A 24963-nucleotide genomic window follows, 5' to 3' on the forward strand; every position below is an offset into this window, starting at 1 on the left:
TTATGTTTTCATTCCAATTATAATATAAAAAGGATCCGTGAAAACAGTAGTTACTCTCTACTGCTGTGTGATCTACAGATCCCAGTGAATACCCCAGTGCTATCACAGTTTTCTCCAGGGGCAGAATGCCCAAATGTGAGAAAGGTCAATCTAAAATTAATATTTACAACTTCAAATTCTATAGTACCATTTCTCAGTTTGAGGAGTGTCTCCTTTAATCTTCTTCCTATTTAATAAACAAGAGGAAGATCTGGATGACTCCAAGACCTACAGGTGATATCTCATTGGTTGTGGACAAATCTGGTGTGTTTAGTATAGAGTCCTAGCCACATCCTCAAGAGTCCATAAAGAAAATTACAGCAGAACCTCAGAAAACTTGTCATTTCTTTAAAGTTATCCAGGAAAGGCTCCTCTATTTGTAGCTTTCTGGCCCTGCTCAAACTGCTATTTTTTTTTTTTTTTGGTAAGATTTAATTTTCTATTAACATTTTATATACTATTCGTAACTTCTTTGTAACATTAAGCAGAATTCTCCAAAACAGACAAAAAATCTTACTCAGAAAATAGAACCTGTGGTGTATTCAGCCTTCACTATCGAGCCATTTCTTTCTCTATGTTTCCTTTAGGTTAATGACCCTTTGCAGTACTCTCCCAATTTGAAACAGTGGGCAAAAATGTCCATCATCTAATGTTTTATATGGTGATAACAGAACTTTGTAAATGTGGATGTACTAATGGTGGTGTAATTAAGTTTTGTGCTACTTGTCATTTTTCTTTTCCAGCACTGCAAAATACAACATCATCACATTCCTTCCACGGTTTCTCTACTCTCAGTTCAGAAGAGCTGCTAATGCTTTTTTTCTCTTTATTGCGCTGCTTCAGGTAAAGTCACATTGTAAAAACCTTACTTCAAAGACAAAAGTTCAGTTATTAATGTGTCTGTTAAGCCTGTAACCAGTGCTCTGAAGATTATATAATACAGAGAGAGAAGCTGGTTTGGGTGGATAGCTCCAGCTCTAGCTTCAGGCAGCCTTAGAATTCCACTACCTCTCTGTGATTCATTTTGTTGGCTTATTTTAAGCATTCTGTGAATTTAACGTAGCAAGGACTGTTCATTTTCAGTGATGAATGGGGATGGGACTTTTTCTTAAAATATTAATTTATTCTGGTAATGGTAAAAGTGTCAGTTCTAATTCTTGGAATATAAGAATTACCATTTTAAATCTTGTGGTTTCCTTATATTTGAGTTAGATTCATTGTAAAAAGAATTAGAACATATATGAAAGCATGAAAAAAAATATTAAAAACTTATTATTCCACCACCCAGACACAACTGGGTGTATATCCTTCTGGTCTTTTATTTATTTATTTAATTTTCCTAAGAATTGGAGCCCTGGTGGCACAGTGGTTAGGTGCTCAGCTGTTAACAAAAAGATCGGCAGTTCAGATCCACCAGCTGCTCCTTGGAAACCCTATGGGGCAGTTCTACTCTGTCCTGTAGGGTCACTGTAAGTCAGAATGGACTTGAGGGTACCTAACAACAGCAATAAGCATTGCCTATTGATTTAGATTACAAAAATGGGATCATGTAGTATATATTGTTTTATAGTCTGCTTTATTCGTGTAGTAATGTTTGGATGTTTTCTCATGTTATTCCTTGTTTTCTAAAATATCCTTTTTAATGACTATGCTATTTTAGTATATAACTATACTATATTTAACCAATCTCCTGCTGTAGGTGTTAAGTCCTACATACCACTGCTTATCATGAAGCAAATTAGCATGCACTTCCAGCTATTTACTAGATACCAGCAAATTGTCTCCCCAAGTATCAGTTGGCCAAGATAGTAAAATCAATGAGACATATTTAGGAGACACTAAGACTTTGTTGTTTTTATATCTATTATAAGCTCTGTAATTCTCACTGGATTTCTCTTCTTTTTTTTTTTCCCTTTGAATAGCAAATACCTGATGTATCACCTACAGGTCGTTATACAACCCTGGTTCCTCTCTTATTTATTTTAGCTGTGGCAGCTGTCAAAGAGATAATAGAAGATATTGTAAGTATTTAATTTTTTTTGCAAACAAATATGACTCTTTGTTATCTTTTCATACACATTTTAAACTATTAGTTTCTTAAGTTATTTAATTCTTGGTAGAGCCTGTTTAAATGTCCAACATAACAACGTACAGAATATTTCCCCGCCCCAGTAGTGAAGTCATGTTGATTTCTATAGGATTGGTATTGCAGAAGGCTTGTTATAATGCCCCCTTGTTTTGTAGTTTAGTAATGAAAGAACTTAGAGTGTAATAACTGGCTTGAAGAGAAAACCGTATTTGAACATTATTTTCAATTAAGTTGAACAAAGTAAACTTCAGGTTATCTAAATGTAAAAGCTCCTTTTTAAAAAAATTTGTTTCTTTTTTAATTTAAATATCACAATTTTTACCTTATTAAGTTCTTTTCATTCCTTTTCATCTTATTTTAGTAATTCTATAGGGTCGCTATGAGTGGGAATCAATTTGACAGCAACAGGTTTTTTCAGGTTAAGTTTCCTTTCCTCTTTGCTGTTTTTGTCTTTCTGTGGTAGTGGACAAAAGGGGAAGTCAAGAGTTTTTGTTTTGTTTTTCCATCATTTTACCCTTATTTTAACTACCTTAGTTGAAGAAGGCAGTGCTTTTTTCCTGTATTCTGTGAGTGCTTCTGTCAAGCCCCGATGTCAGATGGGAAGGTAATAGAAGTGGGCCAGCCGAACATTTAGGTCATCAGACTCAAAAGCATCTAAGCGTCTAAGTAAATGCAGAAGTTATGAGTAAAACATCACACTCCTCTTAAATGGAAGTGATACTGGATGGGGATCACAAGCTTAAGATTTTTAAAATCTCTCTTCTCACCCATATCGCTCTACATAGATTTACCATCCTTTAAATTGTGGTTGCATTTGGCAATCCATAGGGGTTGGTCTTTCCCACAACTTTGTCTCTTTTCCTTATGGACTCCTTTTTTTTCTTTGTTTGACCTAATTTTCATCAAGTGTCTGTTATTTACGAGGCATTGTGCTAGTTGGTGTTTTTTTGTTTTGTTTGTTTTGTAGTAAAATATATGTAACAAAATTTGTCATTTTAGACATTTTTAAGAATATAATTCAGTAGCATTAATCCCATCCACAATACTGTGCAACCATCACCACCTATTTCCAAACCTTTTTTATCACCCTGAACAGAAGCTCTGCACCTCTGAAGCAGTAGCTCCTCATTCTCCTTCCCAGCTTCTGATAACCCTTAACCTGCTTGCTGTCTCTAAAAATTTATAGATATTTCATATAGTGGAATCATACAATATTTGTTCTTTTGTGCCTGGCTTATTTCTCTCAGTATAATGTTTTCAAGGTTCATCCATGTTGTGACATGTATTAGAATTTCATTCCTTTTTTTGGCCAAATAATATTACATTGCATGTGTGTGTGTGTGAATCGATTCCACAACAGCTGGTGAATATATATATATATGTGTGTGTGTGTGTGTATATGCTCACACATACATATACACACATATTAAAGAAATTCTGATTACAGAATAGTGTAGGTATTTGACCTCAGAGAATAACGGAATTAATTTTTTCTAACCTGTTAGTTTTAGAAGGAAAAATTATCCCTTTCAGGATAGAAAGATCAGATAATTTCTTTTTGTAGTTGTAAGAGTCTTCCTATTTAGATGGAAGCTTAAATTTACGTTCCACAAGTTGTTTCATGGCAAATAACCTAATTTATTCTGTGGCAGGAAGGCTGAGGAAAGAGGTTCTCATGTGTGAGAATTCCCTGTAAACGGAAAGTAACGTTCAGAATCTCCTTCGGTTTCACTAAGAGTGAATTTCCTTTTTGAAGTGAATGTTTCATTAATCAGCTTTTTATTTATGTCCTTTAGGTAGAAGTCTAACTATTGTCTGCCACAGACATGCATCATTTTGGAAATAATTTTCACCTTTTTCAAATATCTAAATTTGTTTTAGACCATTATTTTGGACCAAAATTTATTTGGAGTTACTACCTCATTTTCTTAAGCTCTTTATTAACAAGCAGACAAGAGTATTTTAGAGTTTTATCACTTATAATATTTCTCTACTGATGCTATAAATCGAACAGAATTTTAAAAATTCATTTATGAATATTTTCTGGTAACATTGTTTACTCCCAGAGTCAATAATTTGCCTATTGAAGTTCTGCGTTATTACATTTTTATTTGTAAGTGTTTTATTCTGAGAAACTATTCCAGAGTGTTCCTGTGTATGGAAGTGGCAAGAATTGTTTTCAGCAGTTCTTCCACAGAGGCGTTCTGAATGCATTATTGGCATTTGTACAATTCTGTGGCCGATTGTTTGGACTGACTGAGCTCACACTGCCAGCTATTATGCCACTCCTCGTGAGTGTCGCTGGACCTTACAATAAAGAAACCCAGTCATTGCCATCAAGTCGATTCTGACTCACAGCGACCCTATAGAGCCAATCCACGATTCTAGGCTTTTCTCTTGGAGAGTGTTGTCATATATACCCTGTGATTCCAAGCCATGTTTCTTTGTAAATGGAAAACTTAGGAACTCATTTGCTTTTCTTAGGTTCGAACCCCCTTCGTAGTCAGCTATGTGCAGCTGAATCTGACCTTGAACTTTATATGATAGAACCTTTGAGCATAGTTAGTTATACTCAGTTCTTTTCTGCCTTGTTGTCGGAATCTTATGGGTTATACTCAATGCTGTAAGTTTAGACACAAGTCATAGAAAGCCTCTAGTTGAACCATATAGAAGGTAGTTTCCTCTGGCCACCCAAATTCTCTCCTTTTCTCTGACCTTTCCTTTCTCTTTATTATACTCTGCTATAAAACCCCAGCTTATATAACTCCTCAAACGCACCCACTGAGACTTAGACTAATGGATCTGTTTACCGTTTAATTTTTTTTTAAGTGCTTTTTGGAGGAGGAACAGTAGGCTCATGTGGCTTGTGATTCAAGGGGGAAGAGTACTGGGAAGCAGAGGATAGACGAGGCTATAGGCAGATGGTGACTGTCTTTGGTTCTAGTCATTTATAGACAGCAGCCTATCATTGTAGAGGATCTGCTTAGCTTAAGATTACGAATTTCATTAGAAGCTGAAAAGATTTCAATACCATTATTAAATGATACTTATTATAATTATCTTGAGTAATCTTCTTTTTTAAGTGAGTTATTTAAGCAGAAGATTAAATCAGCTTTTAAGCTCAAACTTTTCTAGTACATTAAAATTTCAATCTTACCTATGGGGCAGTGGTTAAAGCGTTCAACTACTAAACCAAAGGCTGGTGGTTCATAACCAGTGGCTCCTCAGGAGAAGGATGTGGCAGTCTGCTTCCACAGAGAAGCCTTGGGAACCCTGTAGGCTCACTAAGAGTCAGAGTCGACTCATCAGTAGTGGGTTTATATGCCAATGCAAGGAGCTGTGGAAGCTCTGGTGGCGTAGTGGTTAAGAGCTACAGCTGGTAACTAAAAGATCAGCAGTTTGAATCCACCAGCTGCTCCTTGGAAATTCATGGGGCCGTTCTACTCTGTCCTATAGGGTTGCTATGAGTTGGAATCGACTGGACGGCAATGGGTTTTTGTTTTTGTTTTTGTTTTTTTTTTTACCGGTGGCATGATGATTAAGCGCTGGGCTCCTAACGGGAAGGTCAAAGGTGTGAACCCACCAGCCACTGTGGGAGAAAAGATCTGGCAATCTACTTCTGTAAAGATTACAATTTAGGAAACCCTATGGGACAGTTCTGTTCTGTCCTATGAGGCCGCTGTAAGTCCAAGATCAACTTCAGGGCACACTACAACAACATATGCTAAATTAAGATCCTTCTGAGGACCAAAACAAAAAACCAAACTCATTGCCATTGAGTCAGTTCTGACTCATAGGAACCCTATAGGACAGAGTAGATCTGCCTGCATAGAGTTTCCAAGAAGCACCTGGTGGATTCAAACTGCCAACCTTTGGGTTAGCAGCCGCAGCTCTTACCCACTACGCCACCAGGCTGTATTCCCAGCTACCCATTATCACATCCGCATTGGCACTGATAAAATTGATACGGGAGGAAAGGATAAAAACATTGAGAAGTAGAAGTTAGAAGAAAGCTCTCTTCTGGTGTGGGTGCTATTTTGTTTTACTAATCATTCATTTTTTCACAGTTGTTCTTTTTGTTTTTAAACTTTAGAAACGACATAAAGCTGATAATGCAGTGAACAGGAAACAGACACAAGGTAGGAATTTTACATCTTATTTCTCGTGTGTCAGATATTCTCCCAGTAATATATACAGATCATTTCAATTAAATGTAATTCATTTGAGAATACTGTGTACCTTTTCAGTTTTTGCTCCAGGGTAGATTCTTGCTTTGTAGCATTTATTAGCACGACACTTAAATTCACGTTAGAGTGATGGAGAGTGGTAATACTTTTGAAAAGGCAGCATTTTTAATATGTTCAGGTGCCTCACAGCAATACTGTACCTAGTACTGCCCAAAATATCTTCAATCATTTTGACAACGTTAACTACTATAAAATGTCTACATCTTGTTTGCAATCTGCAAAGGTTATTCTGGACAAGACTTATAGAAAGTAATCAGATGTGGTTACTCGGGTAAAAGACGTATTGGAAACAGTCTTGTGCCATACATACACATAGTTTATGTTCCAGAGATAAAAAAAATAAAAACAGGCCAGCATGGCATACTGACATGGCTATTTTGGTGTTGGTGACTTTTTGACACAGCCAACAAATAGACCATTATCCTCTCAGATTTAAAAAAAAATATATCCAGGACTGTTCAAAACACATCTCACGGCATCCCTGAGCCCTGCCCCATCTGGGCGTCTCATCTCGCTCTCAAGTCCCCTGATGTGATGAGGATTAGTGGTGTCTGCAAACATTACCTGGTAATTAGAAACAGTGTCATTATACTTTATTGGTGTTATTTTTATGGTGCCCTATCAAAATGCCTTCTCTTCGCACTGTCTAAAGTATTATCTGATTTATGATGCGTTTATTAAAGTGTCACCTAAGAAATTTACAAACTATTTACTGTGATTGCACTGTTTCTTAAGGGACAGATCCAAAATAAGAAAAAAGTGTAAGATGGGAACTTTTACTTTGACCAGCTCAAAAACTATTTTGTTGCGATAAGTTCATGAAAAGTCATGTAAAAGCACAAGTTATGAGATTGCTGCTGCAACTTGTGTGGAAAATGAAACCAGACAATTTCAAAGTCTCCTTAATTTCCTATGGCAAATAATCGTTCCTGTGTCCAATACCATGGAAATTACAAAGAAGGAGAGAAGAATGTGTGGCAACTTGAGCTAGATTTTGAATTATGAACAGGCTTTGGATAAGCAGAGAGGCGTAGGGAAGACATTTCGTGTGTGGGTGGGTTGGGAAAGGGAAAAGAGAGGTCACCGTGAACAGAGGTTAAAAGACTATTGCTAGATTGCTTTGTGGGACTATTGTTAGAGTATCAGGTGAAGAGAGGAGGTTCATATCAGAGGGACACGAACACATAATTAGAAAAATTGGCCAGGGTCAGATTTTACCGGGTCTTGAATGCCAGACTAGGGGAGTTCTGATTTTTCTTGTGTGTAATGAATAGCTCTGGAAGAGTTAGTTATAAGCTAGAAAGAGACTGGATGAAAGTGTGGGTTAAGGATGTAGAGCAGAATGAATTGGAGCAGGGGAATATTAGAAGCCTGGGGACCCCAGCAGTTTAGGTGTAAAGGAAATACCATACGAATTGAAAGGGGAAGGGGAAAAAAAAAAAAAACAGATGCTTCAGGTGCTGGTATTTGTGGCTATGTGCAGTTTTTGCATTTATTGCCATGTTGCTCAGAATATTCCGTAACAGCTTTAGAAACAAAAAGATGTAATTTTTTCCCCCAACATGTAATGTATATTGTAGCAGAGGATTCTTATTTTCAGGGACTGGCAGTTATTTATCTTCATGTCTTGGCCTAAGAAGTTAACCTAGTACAGTTGAAGGGTAAACATCATGTCTGTGGTGATTTTTAGCTACCACAACTTGCACGATGAGTGCTCCTGTTTTCCGCGTACTAAGGTCCCTGGGTGGCACAAATAGTTTGTGCTTAATTGTTGGTAACCTAAAGGTTGGCAGTTCAAACCCACCCAGTGGTACCATGGAGGAAAGGCCTGGTGATCTGCTTCCATAAAGATTACAGCAAAGGAGACTCTATGGAGCAGTTGTTTTCTGTAACACATGGGCTCAGCATTAGCCAGGTAGGATCAACTGGTGTATATAAAACTCATTTCAAAAAATAAAATATTAGGGCTTAATAGCTAATATTTTAGGGAGCAGATTACTAGAAAAATCCATATCCAAGAAGTTATAGCTCTTATTTTAGGTTGATACTGGAAATTGTCTCTAAGGAATAGTATCTTTCTTTTTTTCCTTTCTGTAGCTTGTTGAGTAGGATACTCTTTGCTGGCAGATAACTCAAATTGCTTAATATGAAATCTATCTGTTGTCATTAGACCAGAATGAAATTCAATTTGCTTTCCTGAATTGAGGCAGGAGAAGATGTGTAGGATTAGGAGGGGGTATTTTTGACAGATAATTTTTGACAGATATAATGAGTATTAAATTTAGTTTTTCATTTTCCAAATGTTTACCAAGACCACATAATATGTCAGTGGGCACCTTTCTCTCAGATTTAAATATTAACCCTTGTATATTCTTAGAGACATAAATATTTTCTCTCCTGCTTTGCATTGAGGCACTGGGGAGTGACTTTTTTTTCCTCTGTCATTCTTTAGTGACTTCAGAAATGTCAATTCATGATTCCGTTTCCAACATTTTCCATCATTTAACCATAGACAGGCTCCTGTCTATGCCTCATTTCACCAATGGTGAACTAAATCGGGGATTTTGGACCTAACTCAGAACTTCACATTCTAATATAAAGTCAGAAGAACACTTTACATTATTATTATTATTATTATTTTTAATAATCAGCCTCAGCATCTACTCTTTCTTTCTCTCTCTCTTTTTTTTTTTAGTCGTTAGTTGTAAATGTATCTATCACATAACTTTTGCCAATTCAGCTTTTTACAGGCGTACAACTTACTGACAGCAACTACAATTATTGGTCGTGCAACCCTACCCGTAATCAGTGTGATATTTCCATCACTGTTAACCCTGCATTCCCCCTCCCTCCCACCTCTGGTAACCACTAATAAACTTTGTTCTCTATACATTCGTCTTTTCTTGTTTTTTTATGTAAGTGTCCAAAAAACCCAGTGCCATCAAGTTGATTCTGATTCATAAGTGTAGTCATACAATATTTGCCCTTTTGAGAAGACTTTACATTTGAGCCTATCATCAGCATTATTTTTGGAAATGCCATTTCTTGCCCTGGAGACGTACAAGTTGGTTAGGGTCAGTGAGCTGACAAATGTAAAAGTGTATATTGCTCATTGAGGACCTAGTTGCCAAAGGAGGGCAGAATAAATGATGCTCAGAAGTCCAGGGAGTGTGAATCTTGATGAGTTTTCTGATCTGCTCCCAAGGATTGTGACTGCTTTTCTTGTCTCTTGTATTTTGTGTGTATGGGGGTTTGTGTGTACTAGATTGTAACGCTACAGGTCCAGCCTCTTATGTGTTTCCCATAGCTCTCAGCCCATGTTCCTGACCTTAGCAGGTGCTCTATATGTGCATGGCAGATGAAGGGCGGATGAACCACTCCCTGATACTTGAGTTACAGGTAAAGGAGGAAGAAAAGGGATTAGAAATGAAAAGGGACCTTCTTGAAAATTTATCACCTGGAGTACGAGCAAGATGATAATCAATATTTTCATTATGCTGTGTTCCAGACTCTCTTGCAGGCACCAAAAAAATTCTAACGTGCTAGAAGTGTTTGCTACTTCTTTACCTTCTTTGTCAAAGTCATTATATCATTTCATCCTTGCTTAGCCACCTGTGAACACAATACTGTGTCCACTTGTCACTTCCATTAATCAAAGACTCAGAGCACTGCCACTTTTCTGAATGCTGGTTTTCCTTGCATCTAAACTTACCTCCACGTTCTCTTACTTCATGTCTTAATGTTTTAACTCAGTATTTGACATACTATCTTCCATGTATCTACACACACACGGGAGGCAGCCTCTTTTTTTTCCCTGAAATGAGTCATTCTGCCAAATTTGCCTCTGCAGGAATTTGTAAACAGTAAATTTCTGATGGTCATTGTAATATATAAATTGAAGCTGATCTCTATATGAATTTATTGTGGTGGTTGAGCTAGATTTCTTTTTCCGTTATAAAACCACCAAACCAAACCCAGTGCTGTCAAGTCAATTCCAACTCATAGCGACCCTATATTCTTTTCCATTATAAAAGTATGCTTTAATTTTTTTTGAAATGCTATATGTTAGCATGCCATTATTTCAAGTGGAATGACACTGCATTTTCACCTAAAAACACACCCCGGAGGCCTGAGAAAACAGATCCAGTTCAGATGCATACCAATATAGATATTTTGCAAAATTAAAAATATCTCCTAATGAAATAGACTTGGTTTTTAAAAATCCCAGGTTGGGATATAGTCCCTAAAAAATGATGTGTGTACATACATTCTCCAGGTGACACTGTGGGCAATATAACTGTGACATCTGACAGCACGTTGATTACCTGGCTTGATACTGTAGTTGAATGAGGGCTGCCATTACTACAGTGCCATTTTTAATACCTCTTTTATTATTTTAAAGTAAGTGTTAGCTTAGAATAAAGCAATCTTCCTCTGTTTTAACTTAGAAAAGGACAAAAGGAAATTCTTTTAAACCAGGCACATAAGTTAAAAATAGTAAACCCACTCATCCCCCCACATCTTCCTTCCCCTAAGGTACATCGGCCTTTTCTGAAGTTGGATTGAGTTGGCAGTGGCTGATCGTCACTAATAAGGCTACTTCCCTGCAGAGCACGTGGTTGCTTTTCTCCAACTGGAATCCAGCTCACCTTTAAAGTCCTTTGTGAAAAAGGTGTTGAGTTGCTGTGGGTTGAAAAATTTTGGATTTTTAAACCTAAACAATTGATTAGCAGGACGGAGTCCATTGTTTAATTTATTCCAGTGTTATAAAAAGGAGTAACTATTATGCTAAGGGATTTAAAATAGCACTGGTCTTTTAGCTATTTGAATAAGACAGTCTACTGCCCTTTTGTCTCCCAAGAGGTACCCCTATATTTGATCCATCTTTTTTTGACACCTCTATATTGGCTTGGAACCTATAAATAGTTCATAGAAAATATTGTCTTTATGATCATATGGCTTAAAAATTGAGCACTCACAATTGGCATAACATAGTTTATAAAGAAAATGTTCTACCTTCTACTTTGGTGAGTAGCATCTGGGGTCTTAAAAGTCGGTGAGTGGCCATCTAGGATACTCTACTGGTCTCACCCCTTTAGGAGCAAGGAAGAATGAAGAAAACTAAAGATACAAGGGAAAGATTAGTCCAAAGGACTAATGGAACACAACTACCACGGCCTCCACCAGACTGAGTCCAGTATAGCTAGAGGGTGCCTGGCTATCACCCACTGCTCTGACAGGGATCACAATAGAGGGTCCCAGACAGAGCTGGAGAAAAATGTAGAACAAACTTCTAACTCAAAGAGAAAGACCAGACTTGCTGGCCTGACAGAGACTGGAGAAACCCTGAGAGTATGGCCCCGAACACCCTTTCAGCTCAGTAATGAAGTCACTCCTGAGGTTCACCCTTCAGCCAAAATTGGACAAGCCCGTGAAACAGAATGAGACTAAAGGAGCATACCAGCCCAGGGGCAGAAGGCAGGAGGGAACAGGAAAACTGGTAATAGGAACCCAAGATTGAGAAGGGAGAGTGTTGACATGTCATGGGATTCTTAACCAATCTCATAAAACAATATGTGTACTAACTGTTTAATGAGAAACCTGTTTGTGCTGTAAACCTTCATCTACCCACCCACAAAAAACACCCACTGCCGTTGAGTCGATTCCGACTCATAGCGACTCTGTAGGACAGAGTCTATATTCATATATAGTACAATAAAAAATAATTAAAAAAAAATGAGCACACATATGGAAAAAATACTGATCTCAATGATTCCAGACACATACATGATTGTTAATATTTTTAAATTATCACAGAGATTTTAGGATTATATAAATTGACTTAGATGCCTTAGTTATGTAGTGCTGCTATAACAGAAATACCACAAGTGGATGGCTTTAACAAAAAAAAAATTTATTTTTCTCATGGTTTCAGAGGCTGTAAGTCCCAGTTTAGGGAGCCAGCTCTAGGGGAAAGCTGTCAGCTCTGGGGGAAGGTCCTTGTCTCTTCAGCTTCTGTTTCCTGGTTCCTTGGAGATATTCATGTGGCTCAGCATCTATATTCCCTTCTCTCTGCTTGCTCAATTGTTGTTTAATCCCTTTTATATCTCAGAAGAGATTGACTCAAGACATACCCCACACTAATACTGCCTCAGTAATTTAACAAAGACAGCCCATTCCCAAATGGGATAATAACCACAGGCATAGAGGTTATGATTTACAACACATATTTTGGGGGAACACAATTCAATCCATAACATTAAGTATCTCTAACAATAGTTGGGGATAGAGAGGAGATACTGATTTGTGGGGAAATGTAGCCCTACATTGTCTTTCATTTGTCCTCTAAGTAAAAGTTGCACATGGAGGATCAACTCCCATTGAGGGAATTTAGGGACATAGTTCAAGTGAGAGGACACATTTCAGGGTTGGCTGTATGACTTTGCTCTTGGCTTCATTTCCCGTATGCACATATCTTACTCATTTTGTCTTTTATTCTTGAATTTAAACTAGAGAATCTGTTTTCATGGGCATTTTCCTCCCATCTGTTTTTGTGAAACCTAAATGAATTATATCTCCATTTTTTTCTGGGAAAAACAGATGGTGATACAAAATTAGATTATTTGTTATTTCACATCAGTAAGGCTTTATGACTCATACTCATATAGGGTCGCTATGAGTTAGAATCGACTCGACGGCAGTGGGTTTGGTTTTGGTTTTTTTAAGCCTTTATGAAACATCTACCTGTGTAAGGCCAAGTGCAGACAATGCAGTGAAAGACAAACGTTCATTCTTGCCCTAAAGGAAATTATAATCTAGTAGGGAGAGTGCTCACCCAGGCCCACCTCAGAACACAGGCTTGGTGATCTGCTACTGAAAGATCATAGCCTTAAAACTCTTTGGAGTAGTTCTACTCTGCCTACATGGAGTCACCATGAGTCAGAATCAACTCAGTAGCAACTAACAGCAGGGAAGATAAGATGGTCATGGATATTTTAATACAAAACCAAAAACATCAAACCCATTGCCATCGAGTCAGTTTTGACTCATAGCGACCCTACAGGACAGAGTAGAACTGCCCCACAGAGTTTTCAGGGATCGCCTGGTGGATTCAAACTGCCATCCTTTTGATTAGCAGCCATAGCACTTAACCGCTACACGACCAGGGTTTCCATTTTTTTTTTTTTTAATAATTTTTATTGTGCTTTAAGTGAAAGTTTACAAATCAAGTCAGTCTGTCACACATAAGCCTGTATACACCTTACTACATACTCCCATTTACTCTCCCCCTAATGAGTCAGCCCACTCCCTCACTCCAGTCTCTCCTTTCATGACCGTTTTGCCAGTTTCTAACCCTCTCTACCCTCCCATCTCCCCTCCAGACAGCAGACGCCAACACAGTCTCAAGTGTCTACCCAATACAAGTAGCTCACTCTTCATCAGCATCTCTCTCCAACCCATTGTCCAGTCCCTTCCACGTCTGATGAGTTGTCTTCGGGAATGGCTCTTGTCCTGGGCCAACAGATGGTCTGGGGACCATGACTGCCGGGATTCTTCTAGTCTCAGTCAGACCATTAAGTCTGGTCTTTTTATGAGAATTTAGCACCTGCATCCCACTGATCTCCTGCTTCCTCAGGGGTTCTCTATTGTGCTCCCTGTCAGGGCAGTCATTGGTTGTGGCCGGGCACCGTCTAGTTCTTCTGGTCTCAGGATGATGTAAGTCTCTAGTTCATGTGGCCCTTTCTGTCTCTTGGGCTCATAGTTATCGTGTGACCTTGGTGTTCTTCATTCTCCTTTGATCCAGGTGGTTTGAGACCAATTGATGCATCTTAGATGGCTGCTTGTTAGCTTTTAAGACCCCAGACGCCACACTTCAAAGTGGGATGCAGAATGTTTTCATAAGAGAATTTATTATGCCAATTGACTTAGAAGTCCCTTAAGCCATAGTCCCCAAACCCCTGCTGCCCTTGCTCTGCTGACCTTAGAAGCATTCAGTTTATCCTGGAAACTTCTTTGCTTTTGGTCCAGTCCAGTTGAGCTGACCTTCAGGGTTTCCATTTTAATGCAAGGTAAAAAAAAAAAAAAAAGTAATAAAGACCACATAAGAGAGACAGAAAGAATGTGTTGGGGATTCAGAAGTGACATCTGTGAGGTTCACAAAGAATGAGTGGAACTTCAGCAAGCAGAGGCATCAGGTGGTGTAGGGGTCAGTGGCCCAGGAGCAAGGACTCATACAAGCATTACTGTGGAAGTGGGAGAGCATGAGATGTATTCCGGGGAGAGCAAATCATCTATTTTGGCTAGAACATAGGGTATGTATCAGGGAGCAGAGGGGACGGGAACAGGAAGGCAAGTCAAGGTCCCATTCTGAAGGCCTTTGAAAATCAGGGTGAGATGTTTGGAGAGAATGAAGGGTGGTGGTTAAGTTTCCAGTTGTACTTTAGAAAGAACAATTTGATAGCGGTGCATGGAGTGGGCTGGGGAGCACAAGGAAAGAGATAGATTTTTGGCTAATTGGAAGAGGGACTCTATTTAGTAATAAAAACCAAAAAACAAAACCCGTTGCTGTCAAGTGGATTCTGACTGATAGAAACTCTATAGGTCAGAGTAGAACTGCCCCAAAGGGTTTCCAAGGAGCGCCTGGTGGATTCGAACTGCCGACCTTTTGGTTAGCAGCCGAACTCTTAACCACTACGCCGCCAGGGTTTGAATTGGGGCAATTATGGTGAGAAGGAAAAGGAAAATACACAGTGGGTAGATTCACCTGGACTTGGCGAGGGAAAGGAAACCTTGTCAGACACCAAATGCTGCAGAGTTAAAGGAGGGCCAAGACTGAGGCAGCCCCCACTAATTCCTGAGTTTATGAAGTCACCTAGAGAGCAGTTTTGGTGGTGCTGTGAAAACAGAAGCCAGGTTGCAAGGAATTCTGGAATGATTGGTTAGTGATGCAGTGGAGGTAGATTTCTGTTAAGAACAGGAAAAAGAGAATGATTCATGGCTCTGTGAACAGGGATGAGGAAAAGGATTTTGAGAATAGGGGATTTCTGACCCTTGTGCTGTGATTATAGAGTCCCTGGGTGGTTCAATTGGTTAAGTGCTTGGCTGCTGACTAGAAGGTTGGTGATTTGAATCCACCCAGAGACACCTTGGAAGGAAGACCTGGTGATCTGCTTCTGGAAAATCAGCCACTGAAAACCCTATGGAGTGCAGTTCTATTCTGCAACGCATGGGGTTGCCGTGAGTTAAAATGGAGTTGATGACAGCTGTTTTAGCTTGTGCTGTGATTACATCTCACCTATGTTTGTATTTGGAAACCCTGGTGGCATAGTGGTTAAGTGCTACGGCTGCTAACCAAAGGGTCGGCAGTTTGAAACCGCCAGGCGCTCCTTGGAAACTCTATGGGGTAGTTCTACTCTGTCCTATAGGGTCACTATGAGTTGGAATCGACTTGACAGTGCTGAGTTTGGTATTGGGTTTTTATGTTTGTATTTGTAAGTTATTGGTTGTCAAGCTTGAGCCTTGGCAAAAACAGCTGCCATTGAGTCAATTTCGACCTGTGGTGATCTCATGTGTTGCAGGGTAAAACTATACTCCATAGGGTTATCAAGGTTGTGCCTCTAAAACCAAACAAATTCATTGCCATCAAGTCTGTTCTGACTCAGCAACCCTATAAAACAGAGTAGAACTGCCCCATAGGTTTCCAAGGAGCAACGGGTGGATTCAAACTGTCAACCTTTAGGTTAGCAGCCGAGCTGTTAAACACCGCACCACCAGGACTCCACTCAGAGACCTCTACCAAACCAAACTAAACCCGCTGCCATTGAGTCAATTCCGACTCATAGTACCAAAACCAAAAACCAAACCCAGTGCCGTCGAGTCAATTCCGACTCATAGCGACCCTATAGGACAGAGTAGAACTGCCCCATAGAGTTTCCAAGGAGCACCTGGCGGATTCAAACTGCTGACCCTTTGGTTAGCAGTCGTAGCACTTAACCACAACGCCACCAGGGTTTCCCCGACTCATAGTAGATGGGTTCAAATCACCAACCTTTAGGTTAGTAATCAAGCATGTTACCCTTTATGCTACCCAGTAATTCCAGAAACCTTTGGAGGACTTGTTAAAACGGATTGCTGGACTCACCCCTAGAGTATCTATAAGTCTGGGGTGGAACCCTAGAAGTTGCATTTCTAAGAAATTCTCGATGATGCTGATGTTTTTGTTGAGGGACCACACTTTGAAGACCAGTATTAAAAGATCTGTGAGTTAATAGAAGTGGTATCAATTCATTTGATAACATGTGTATATAGTGTGGTTGAGAGGGGAATTCAGGAAGTTACCTTTGTCTTTGGTGTCAGTAAACTAAAGGTTTGGCCAAGTAGATAGTTGCGTAATTGACTGAAAAAGCAAGTTTGTGCAAGAGACTTGTTCAATGCCACTTCGGGCCACAATGAGGTTTTTGTCTTGAAGTCTTCTTATGATGTAAGAGTATAAATAAGGAATGAATTAATACTTTAATATGGGTATGTTGGTTTATCTTCTTTGTCCAATTCAAAACCATACTCTCAGCCCACTCTAACTCTCCTTGACACACTAACATTCCTCTTAAATGATTACTGCCAGATACGAGTTGAAACATACTACTTTTCCATGGTTTTTCTGTCTTCTGTGATATTGGTAGTTCCCACTGGCTTATTCGATGACTTGCCTCTTGTTACCTACTTAACAAGTGACTTGAATGCCTCAGTGACTCCTGTAATGGCCCCAGGGGCCGGCCATTTGTGATGGGTGTGGTAGCATGCTTCTCTCTGAGAAGCTGGGGTGGAATCTGAACTGAGCACCTGCATCTCTGCAGCATTTGACTGAGTCCTGAGAGCCTGCCACTCCCTCCAGGGCCTTTGATTAGAGAATTCCCAGAATGTTTTCATTTCATAAATGAAACCCATTGTAACAAAGCCATTAATTTAGTATCCCAAGTAAAAATAGGTTAAATATGAAGTATTTGTTGAAAGTCCTCAACACACTCATGTATTCTTGCAGGCTAATTAGGCTGTGTGGAAGATCCAGCAGGTGTGTTTGGATGGAAGTGGAGAGAGGTGGAGGAGCCTTGCATTTAAAAGAGTGAGATGTTACAGCACCATATGGCAGGACATTCTGATAATTCTGTCACAATATTACTTTCACTCCCGTCCTCGGCCATCACTAATCATTTCCTCCTCCATGGCTCACTTGTTTGAACTCATACTCTAGAGGCAGAGTAGAGGCTCTGTTACTTTTGGCACAAGGCGGCTAAAGGCCCAGCATCCTTTCTTGCTTCCTCTAAACCTGGATGGAGGTAGGTCAGAGAAGGTCAGTGATTAAAAAGTAACTATGTTGCTGTTTCAATCACCACCATAATACCTGTGGTATGGTTTATTTTAATTGTTCTAAGGGTTGAGTATTTAGAGACAGATCCAGAGGGAATGCCATAATGAATTTTATGATCGACGTTTGTCCTTGGTCCCTACTAAAGCTTTGATTTGCACAGAAGCCTTTTGCATGTTGTGAGCTTGGTTTTAACTCTACTTAAATTTTATATTGTTCTCTCTATCCTAAGATGGAGCCCTGGTGGTACAGTGGTTAAGAGTTCAGGCTGCTAACCAAAAGATTGGCAGTTCGAATCCACCAGCCACTCCTTGGAAACCCCATGAGGCAGTTCTGCTCAGTACTATAGGGTTGCTGTGAGTTGGAATCGACTCAATGGCAACATGTTTATCCTAAGATGGATTTAGCTTCAAGTTTGAAGAAGCTGTGCAGTTAAATTCATAATTTCTTGTGCTCTGGTTTTGTATTTCAAGAACAAAAGAAATCTCTAATGTAGAAGTTAAAAAAAAAAAGTGGAGTTGTGGGGAGGGGAGGACAAATAGGAACATATTCTCATCTCTGACGGCCTGCAGGCTATGTCCTCCATGGACCACGTGTTGAGTAGCAGAGTTTTGTAATATTTTCAAATATGTTCTATTAGGATTCTCAGTGTAGAGACATAAAGGTAATTTACAGATTGATTGATCCAGGCCACTGTAGCCTTCAGAATAAATACATAAATACTTAGCAGATTGACAAAATTTAAATGATTGTTGCCATTTGTGCTGGTCTGGGTTTACAGAGTAAAGCTTTATATGTTGCTGGTGAGAGTGGGGATTGCTGTAGGTTTTTAGGGAAGTAAACTGGTTGTACCTGATAAACATAAAAACTCACACTTTGAAGCCAGCAAATGCTCCATTTGGGATTCTTTCCTATAGGATAAAAGCACGTAAATATATTTCAGTGTTCTTTGTAGTGGCAGAAATAATAATGAAAGTAAGAATTTCTACCAGGAGCGGAATAGTTGAATAAATTATGATATATCCATTGTGTGAAATAGAGGTATTTTGCAGCTGGACTGGGACAGCTGAGTGCTTATCTCTGGGATTCCTAGAAGTGGGATGCTGAAGCTTGCCCAAGATAAGGACAAGATAGACTAGCTAGTGATATACAATGTGCTGTTTAAAGTTTCAAACTCTCCTAGAGGCAGTCAGGATTAGCTTCTCTACTTTGTATAAGGATTGATGGTTTACCTTGTTTGACTGGCTTGCCTTCATTGACCAGTTAGCTATAAAAGACCCCACTGGAAACTTGCCTGGAAACCCTGTTGGCATAGTGGTTAGGAGCTACAGCTGCTAACCAAAAGGTTGGCAGTCCAAATCCACCAGAATCTCCTTGGAAACCCTGTGGGGCAGTTCTACTTTGTCCTGTAGGGTTGCTATAAGTCAGAATTGACTGGACAACAATGGGTTTTTAGAAACTTGCCCAGGCTTCCCTGCAACTAAGATTTCTCCTGCATGTCATTGAGGTTCATAATCTGTATTCTGAATGACTGATAAGGGACCTTGGAGAGCTGGGCCTAGAAGTCTCTTAGGGCCCCGTGCTTGCCTACGCTTTCTTTTTCCTACCATACCACATCCTTTAACTTGATTAAAGCCTTTTGTGAGTATATCCTGAAGAGGCCTGTGTGTCTTTTCAATTATCTGACCCTAAAGGATGCATCCATACAATGGGGTATTATATAGGAGCCCCGGTGGTATAGTGGTTAAGAGCTACAGCTGCTAACTAAAAGGTCGGCAGTTTGAATCCACCAGCAGCTCCTTGGAAACCCTGTGGGGCAGTTCTACTCTGTCCTATGCGGTCGATGTGAGTCGAAATCGATTTGTCAGCAACAGGTTTTTTTTTTTTTTTTTTAAATGAAGGAGCCCTGGTGGCGAAACGGTTGAGGTGGTCGACCGTTAACCGAAAAGTTGGTGGTTCAAGACCACCAGTGGTTCCGTGGGAGAAAGATGTGACAGTCTGCTTCTGTAAAGATTTACAGCCTTGGAAACCCTAGGGGGTCACAGTGAGTCAAAATCGACTCAAAGGCAGTAGGTTTATTTTGGTTTCAAAAATGAGTTAAGTCCCTATGCTTTTCCTGAAAATACCTGTGATATATTAAGTGGAAAAGCAAGTTGTGGAGAAATAAATTTTAAAAAGAAAAAAAAATGTGTATGTGTATGTTTGTCTAAAGAACCTTGTGGGAAGATGCATCAGTATTCCTTTCCTTGAGAGAGAGCAGTTGAGATGAGGAGAGCTGTCAACTTTTTGCTTTGTATACCACTGTATTTGGCTTGCTGCAAGCATGTATAGATTTGTAGTTTGTTAGGAAACATCAGCTGAGTATATGTTTAAAAGTACCTAAGTTTTTATAGCACACCACATTTTCCATTGCATCTCTTTGATGATAAGTGAGAGACAACACATAGGTGGAGATGGGGATGAGGGGAGTAGGAGAATGTACCGTTTGAGTAGAAGAAGCAGAGATCCCCTAGGAGATAGTAGGAGGACAGGTTAATTGGAAGAGACATACACAGGAAAGGTCTATTGGGAAAGGGGAGATAGTTTAAATGTGGAGAGAGCAGCAATCCAAGCAAGATTGGAAAGGGAGGAGCAAGTGTAGAGGGTAGAGCAGTGACGCAGATTTGGAGGAAATCCATTGCGTGGCCCGTGAACATACCACTGGCTTCCACCCTTCTTAGTGGGGTAAAGGCTCCTTGACTTGGTCTGTTGAGTCTGAGACGCCAGTTGTGACACTTCTGTTGTGTTAAGTGGAACCGAGTAGAGTGTTTCAGGGCTATTTTTAGAGGTGAACTAACAAACGCCTGAGAAGTGGCAGCATTTTAAGGAGGGCTAGTTTAGGTTACAGAGCTGGAAGGGGTGGCCCTGTGCTGACATCAGAGGACAGCTCATGTTAGTGCAGCTAATGGTTACATAACCGTTTCCACCAGCTCACGCTGGAAATCATTTTAGTAACTTATAAGACTGGGAAGTCTATTTTAAATAAATGTTTATATAGTTTGTTGATATCTTTTTATATAGCATTTAATTTACATAGTATAAAATTCATGATTTTAAGTGTACGATTCAGTGAGTTTTAGTATATTCATGATTGTGTACCATCACCACTGTCTAATTCTAGAATGTTCTCATTACCCTGCCCACAAAAAGCTCATACCCATTAGCAGTCACTCCTGTTCTCCTCTGTCCCTGGCAAACACTAATCTACTTTCTGTCTATGGATTTGCCAATTTGGGACATTTTATATAAAAGCAATCATAAAGTATGAGGCATTTTGTAGACTGGCTTCTTCGCTTAATATTTTCAAGGTTCATGTTGTAGCATGGTCAGCATTTTATTCCATTTTATGAATGAATATTCCATGGTATGAATGTACCACATTGTGTTCATCCCTTCATCAATTATGGACATTTGGGTTGTTTCCACACTTTGGCAGTTATAAATAATGCTGCTATGAATAGTCATGTACAAGTTTTTGTAATGGTAACTCTATGCTTAACTCTTTGAGGAACTGTTCCTATATAGCTGTTTTTAAATGTCATGCATATGTTTGTTTTTGCCAGTTTATGAACTTTATTTACTAATATTTTGTTGTGTTTCGGTGAAGGTTTACACAGCAATTCAGGTTCCCATCCAACAGTTTACACAGGTTGTTCAGTGACATTGGTTACATTCTTCATAATGCATGGACGTTCTCATTGTTTCCATTCTGGTTGATCTGTTTCCATTAATCTAGTTTCCCTGCCCCCTTACAGTCTCATCTTTGTTTTAAAGTAATTGTTGACCATTTGGTCTGTGTGTTTGGTTTATGCATATGGTGTTTTTAACATGAGATTTACTAAGCAGCCAGGGTCGTATCTAAAGTAAATCTATGTAGTTATTACTATGGTTTCATGTAGTTGCAAGGACATGGGGATGTTAGTGGTTGCAGCCGTCTACTCAGCAAGTACTTACTGAGTACCTATGTGTTGCTGTGTCATAACACTGGGGATAGAGCAGCCATAAGGTCTCTGTTGTCAGGGATCTTACAGTTTGAAGGAAGAGAGAGCCCTTAAATAAATCCTTTCTCAAATACGTAATAAAACTGTGGTATGTGCTCTGAAGGAAAAGTACAGGGAGCTCATTTAGACTTGGGGGTAGTAAAGGAGTAAATGGCAATCGTACCTCCCAGAGGAGTGGTGCTAAAGCTGACATGTAAAAGACAGAAGTAAACTAGGTGAGGATGAAGGGAGAGAGTGTTCTAGGCACAGGAAACGTGTGCAAAGGCTTTGAGGCAGAAAAAGAGTGTGGTGCCTTCACCACAGGAGATGGAAGGTTGAAGGGAGCGGTAGGAGTGGCAAGACGGGATGATGGGGAGTAGCACGGGCTGCTTCATAAAAGACCTTGCAGATTTTAGCCTCGTTTTATGAGCCAGGGAAGCCAGTTGAAGTGTCTTAAGCAGGAGGTAACCTAATCTTGTTTATGTGTATATAAGGATGTATGGATTTATACATAATTACACAGAGAGAGAGAGTATGTTGGAATCAACTCGACAACAATGGGTTTGGTTTTTTGGTATGCATAGTATATCTGTGGTGTATATATTTAGAGTGGAGAATTTAGAGTGCGGAACCGATTCTGACCCATAGCGACCCTAAGGGACAAAGTAGAACTGCTTCATAGGGTTTTCAAGGCTGTAAATCTTTATGGAAGCAGACTGCCACATCTTTCTCCCATAGAGCCACTGGTGGGTTCCAACCACTGACCTTTTGGTTAGCAACTGAGCTAACCAAATATATACATTATTAGATATCATCAGTATGGCTACACTATGGAATCTGAATTTGAAAAAAGAGCAAAAGTGGATTCTGGAAGCTGTATGGGAGGCTAAGACCTTCAGTTGGGAGATGATGGTTACTTGAATGAGGGGATGCTGGTGGTAGTAATGAGGATGGTGATGTTAGAGAAGATTTTTCTAAAATGGCAGAATTTGAGATACTCAGGATATAAAAGCAATAGCACATTTTTAGTAGTAAAAATTACACCAGATTTTTAAAGACTTTTTGACGTAATAAATGTAGAAGGATTTAAAAATAAAGAGATGGAAATTGAGGCATGTAAATATAATAAAACTACCAAAAATCATAATCAAGCATTGTTAACAAACAGAAATTAAGTTGCTTAGAAAGTATTGCTACAAAAGCAATAAAACAAAAAACCTACCAGAACTAATACGTGAATTTAACAAAGCTGCAGGATTGTGAGATCAATATACAAAAGTTTAATGTATTTCTGTGTGGTAGCAATGACCACAGTTTGAACCCACCAGCCACTCTGTGGGAGAAAGATGTGGCAGTTTGCTTCTATAAAGGTTTGTAGCCTAGGAAACTCTATGGGGCAGCTCTACTCTGTCCTGTAGGGTCAGTATGAGTCCAAATTGAATTGACTCAATGGCAACAAGTTTTAGTAATGACTGATTAGAAAGTGGGATAAAAAATTACAATATTAAGAAAAAAATAAAAAGTCAAGGAATAAATCTAATGCAAAATAAGACCTGTACACTCAAAACTACAAAACATATCTGAGAGAAATTAATGAAAATGTAAATAAATGGAGAGATATACCTTGCTCATGAATTGAAAGACTCACTATTGATAAGATGCCCATGCCCCCCAAATCAAAATTCCAAGAGTTTTTTTTTTAAAAAGTTGATTCTAAAATTTATATTGAAATGCAAACTACTTAGAATAGCCAAAGCAATATTGAAAAAGAACAAAGCAGGAGGACTTAAACAGCCTCATTTCCAGACTTACAATAAAGGCACAATAATCCAGAAGGTATGTATTAGCGTAAACATATGCAATTAGATCAGTGGAATAAACAGAGTCCAGACATCGATCCACTACTGTGCCACGTCAATTTAACGAGAAAAGAAAACTCTTTTAAACAGCATCTCAGCAATGCTGATTGAGAGTTCAGTACAAAAATGCATACATGTTGTATGACTCAACGTATATGAAATGCAATACTAATCTATGGTAACAAAATAAAATGGTTGCGGGGGAGAGGTGAAGGAAATGGATCATAAACGGGTGCAGGGGATCCTTCTGTAGTTCAAGATCTTGTTTTGAGTGTTGAATACATAAAACAATACCAACCCATTGCCATCCAGTTGATTCCGACTCAAAGCGACCTTATAGGACAAAGTAGAACGGCACCCTAGGGTTTCCAAGGAGTGGCTGGTAGATTCAAACTGCTGACCTTTTGATTAGCAGCCATAGTTCTAACCAGGGCCCCACATTGGCTATATAGATGTTTACAATTTTCAAAACTCATAGAACAGAATACTTAGGATTTGTGTACCTTGTTTTAAATAAGTTATACCTGGATTAAAAAAAGAAAACCTCATAAGCATGAGCCAGGAAGGTATCCTGAATAAAGGAAGCAGGCTGGGCATAAGACAGCAGGGACCCATGGAAGCAGCGGTGGACTGGTGAGCCCTGACTAACATGGTGGCCACCACTCTGTTCCAGCCATGTGGCTCTAGTGTGGGAATTCAACCCAGTGTTTCCTGATCATCTACTAAGCTTTCCAGACAATCCTGCTATGTTAATTTTAACATCGCATCCCTTGATTTTAAAAATACTGCACACTAATTTAAAAAAAACAAATATTGCAGTTGGGAGAACATTAGCCAATTTGAGATTGGATCATAAGAAAATAAATGGCAATAAATAGTTCTAGATGCTGTTGCACATTTTTTCTAACTTAACACAAGTGTGTAGCCCAGTCATTCAGTGTCAGTTAACTTGGTTATAGCGGGTTTGAGCAGCACTTTGCCAGCTCTCTTTGTTCAGTATTTATATTGTAGGCACTGAATTAAGCACATTAAAGGGGAGAGTGCTCTCATTTATTCTAACTTTGGAGAAGGTACACAGTTATCCTCATGGGGCCAGTGGTGGTTCAGAGGTAGAATCTTCTTCCATGCAGGAGACCCAGGTTCATTTCCCGGCCGGTGCACTTCATACGCAGCCACCACCCATCAGTGGAGGTTTTCGTGTTGTTTTGATACTGAACAGGTTTCAGGAGAGCTTCCGGACCAAGACAGACTAGGAAGAAAGAGCTAATATTCTGCTTCTGAAAATCAGCCCATGAAAACCCTGTGGATCACAACGGTCCAATTCTCAACCAGTCATGGCATGGCACAG

The 24963-nt window shown here is 39.4% G+C and overlaps 1 protein-coding gene across 4 annotated transcripts in view; it reads left to right on the plus strand.

Annotated features, from left to right (window-relative positions):
* The window catches only part of ATP8A1 (ATPase phospholipid transporting 8A1), a 256187-nt gene that overhangs the window by 33267 nt on the left and 197957 nt on the right, over positions 1-24963 (plus strand). For 3 of the 4 annotated variants that reach the window (XM_064285868.1, XM_064285867.1, XM_064285869.1), the window contains exons 3-5: positions 783-882; positions 1962-2060; positions 6222-6267. In XM_064285868.1, coding sequence (XP_064141938.1) covers positions 783-882; positions 1962-2060; positions 6222-6267 — 245 coding nt within the window. Of the gene's footprint in view, positions 1-782; positions 883-1961; positions 2061-6221; positions 6268-24963 lie in introns of those variants that run through there. The other variant, XM_064285870.1, reaches the window with a different exon arrangement.

Source organism: Loxodonta africana, chromosome 5, assembly GCF_030014295.1.
Source record: "Loxodonta africana isolate mLoxAfr1 chromosome 5, mLoxAfr1.hap2, whole genome shotgun sequence".
NCBI lineage: Eukaryota > Metazoa > Chordata > Mammalia > Proboscidea > Elephantidae > Loxodonta > Loxodonta africana.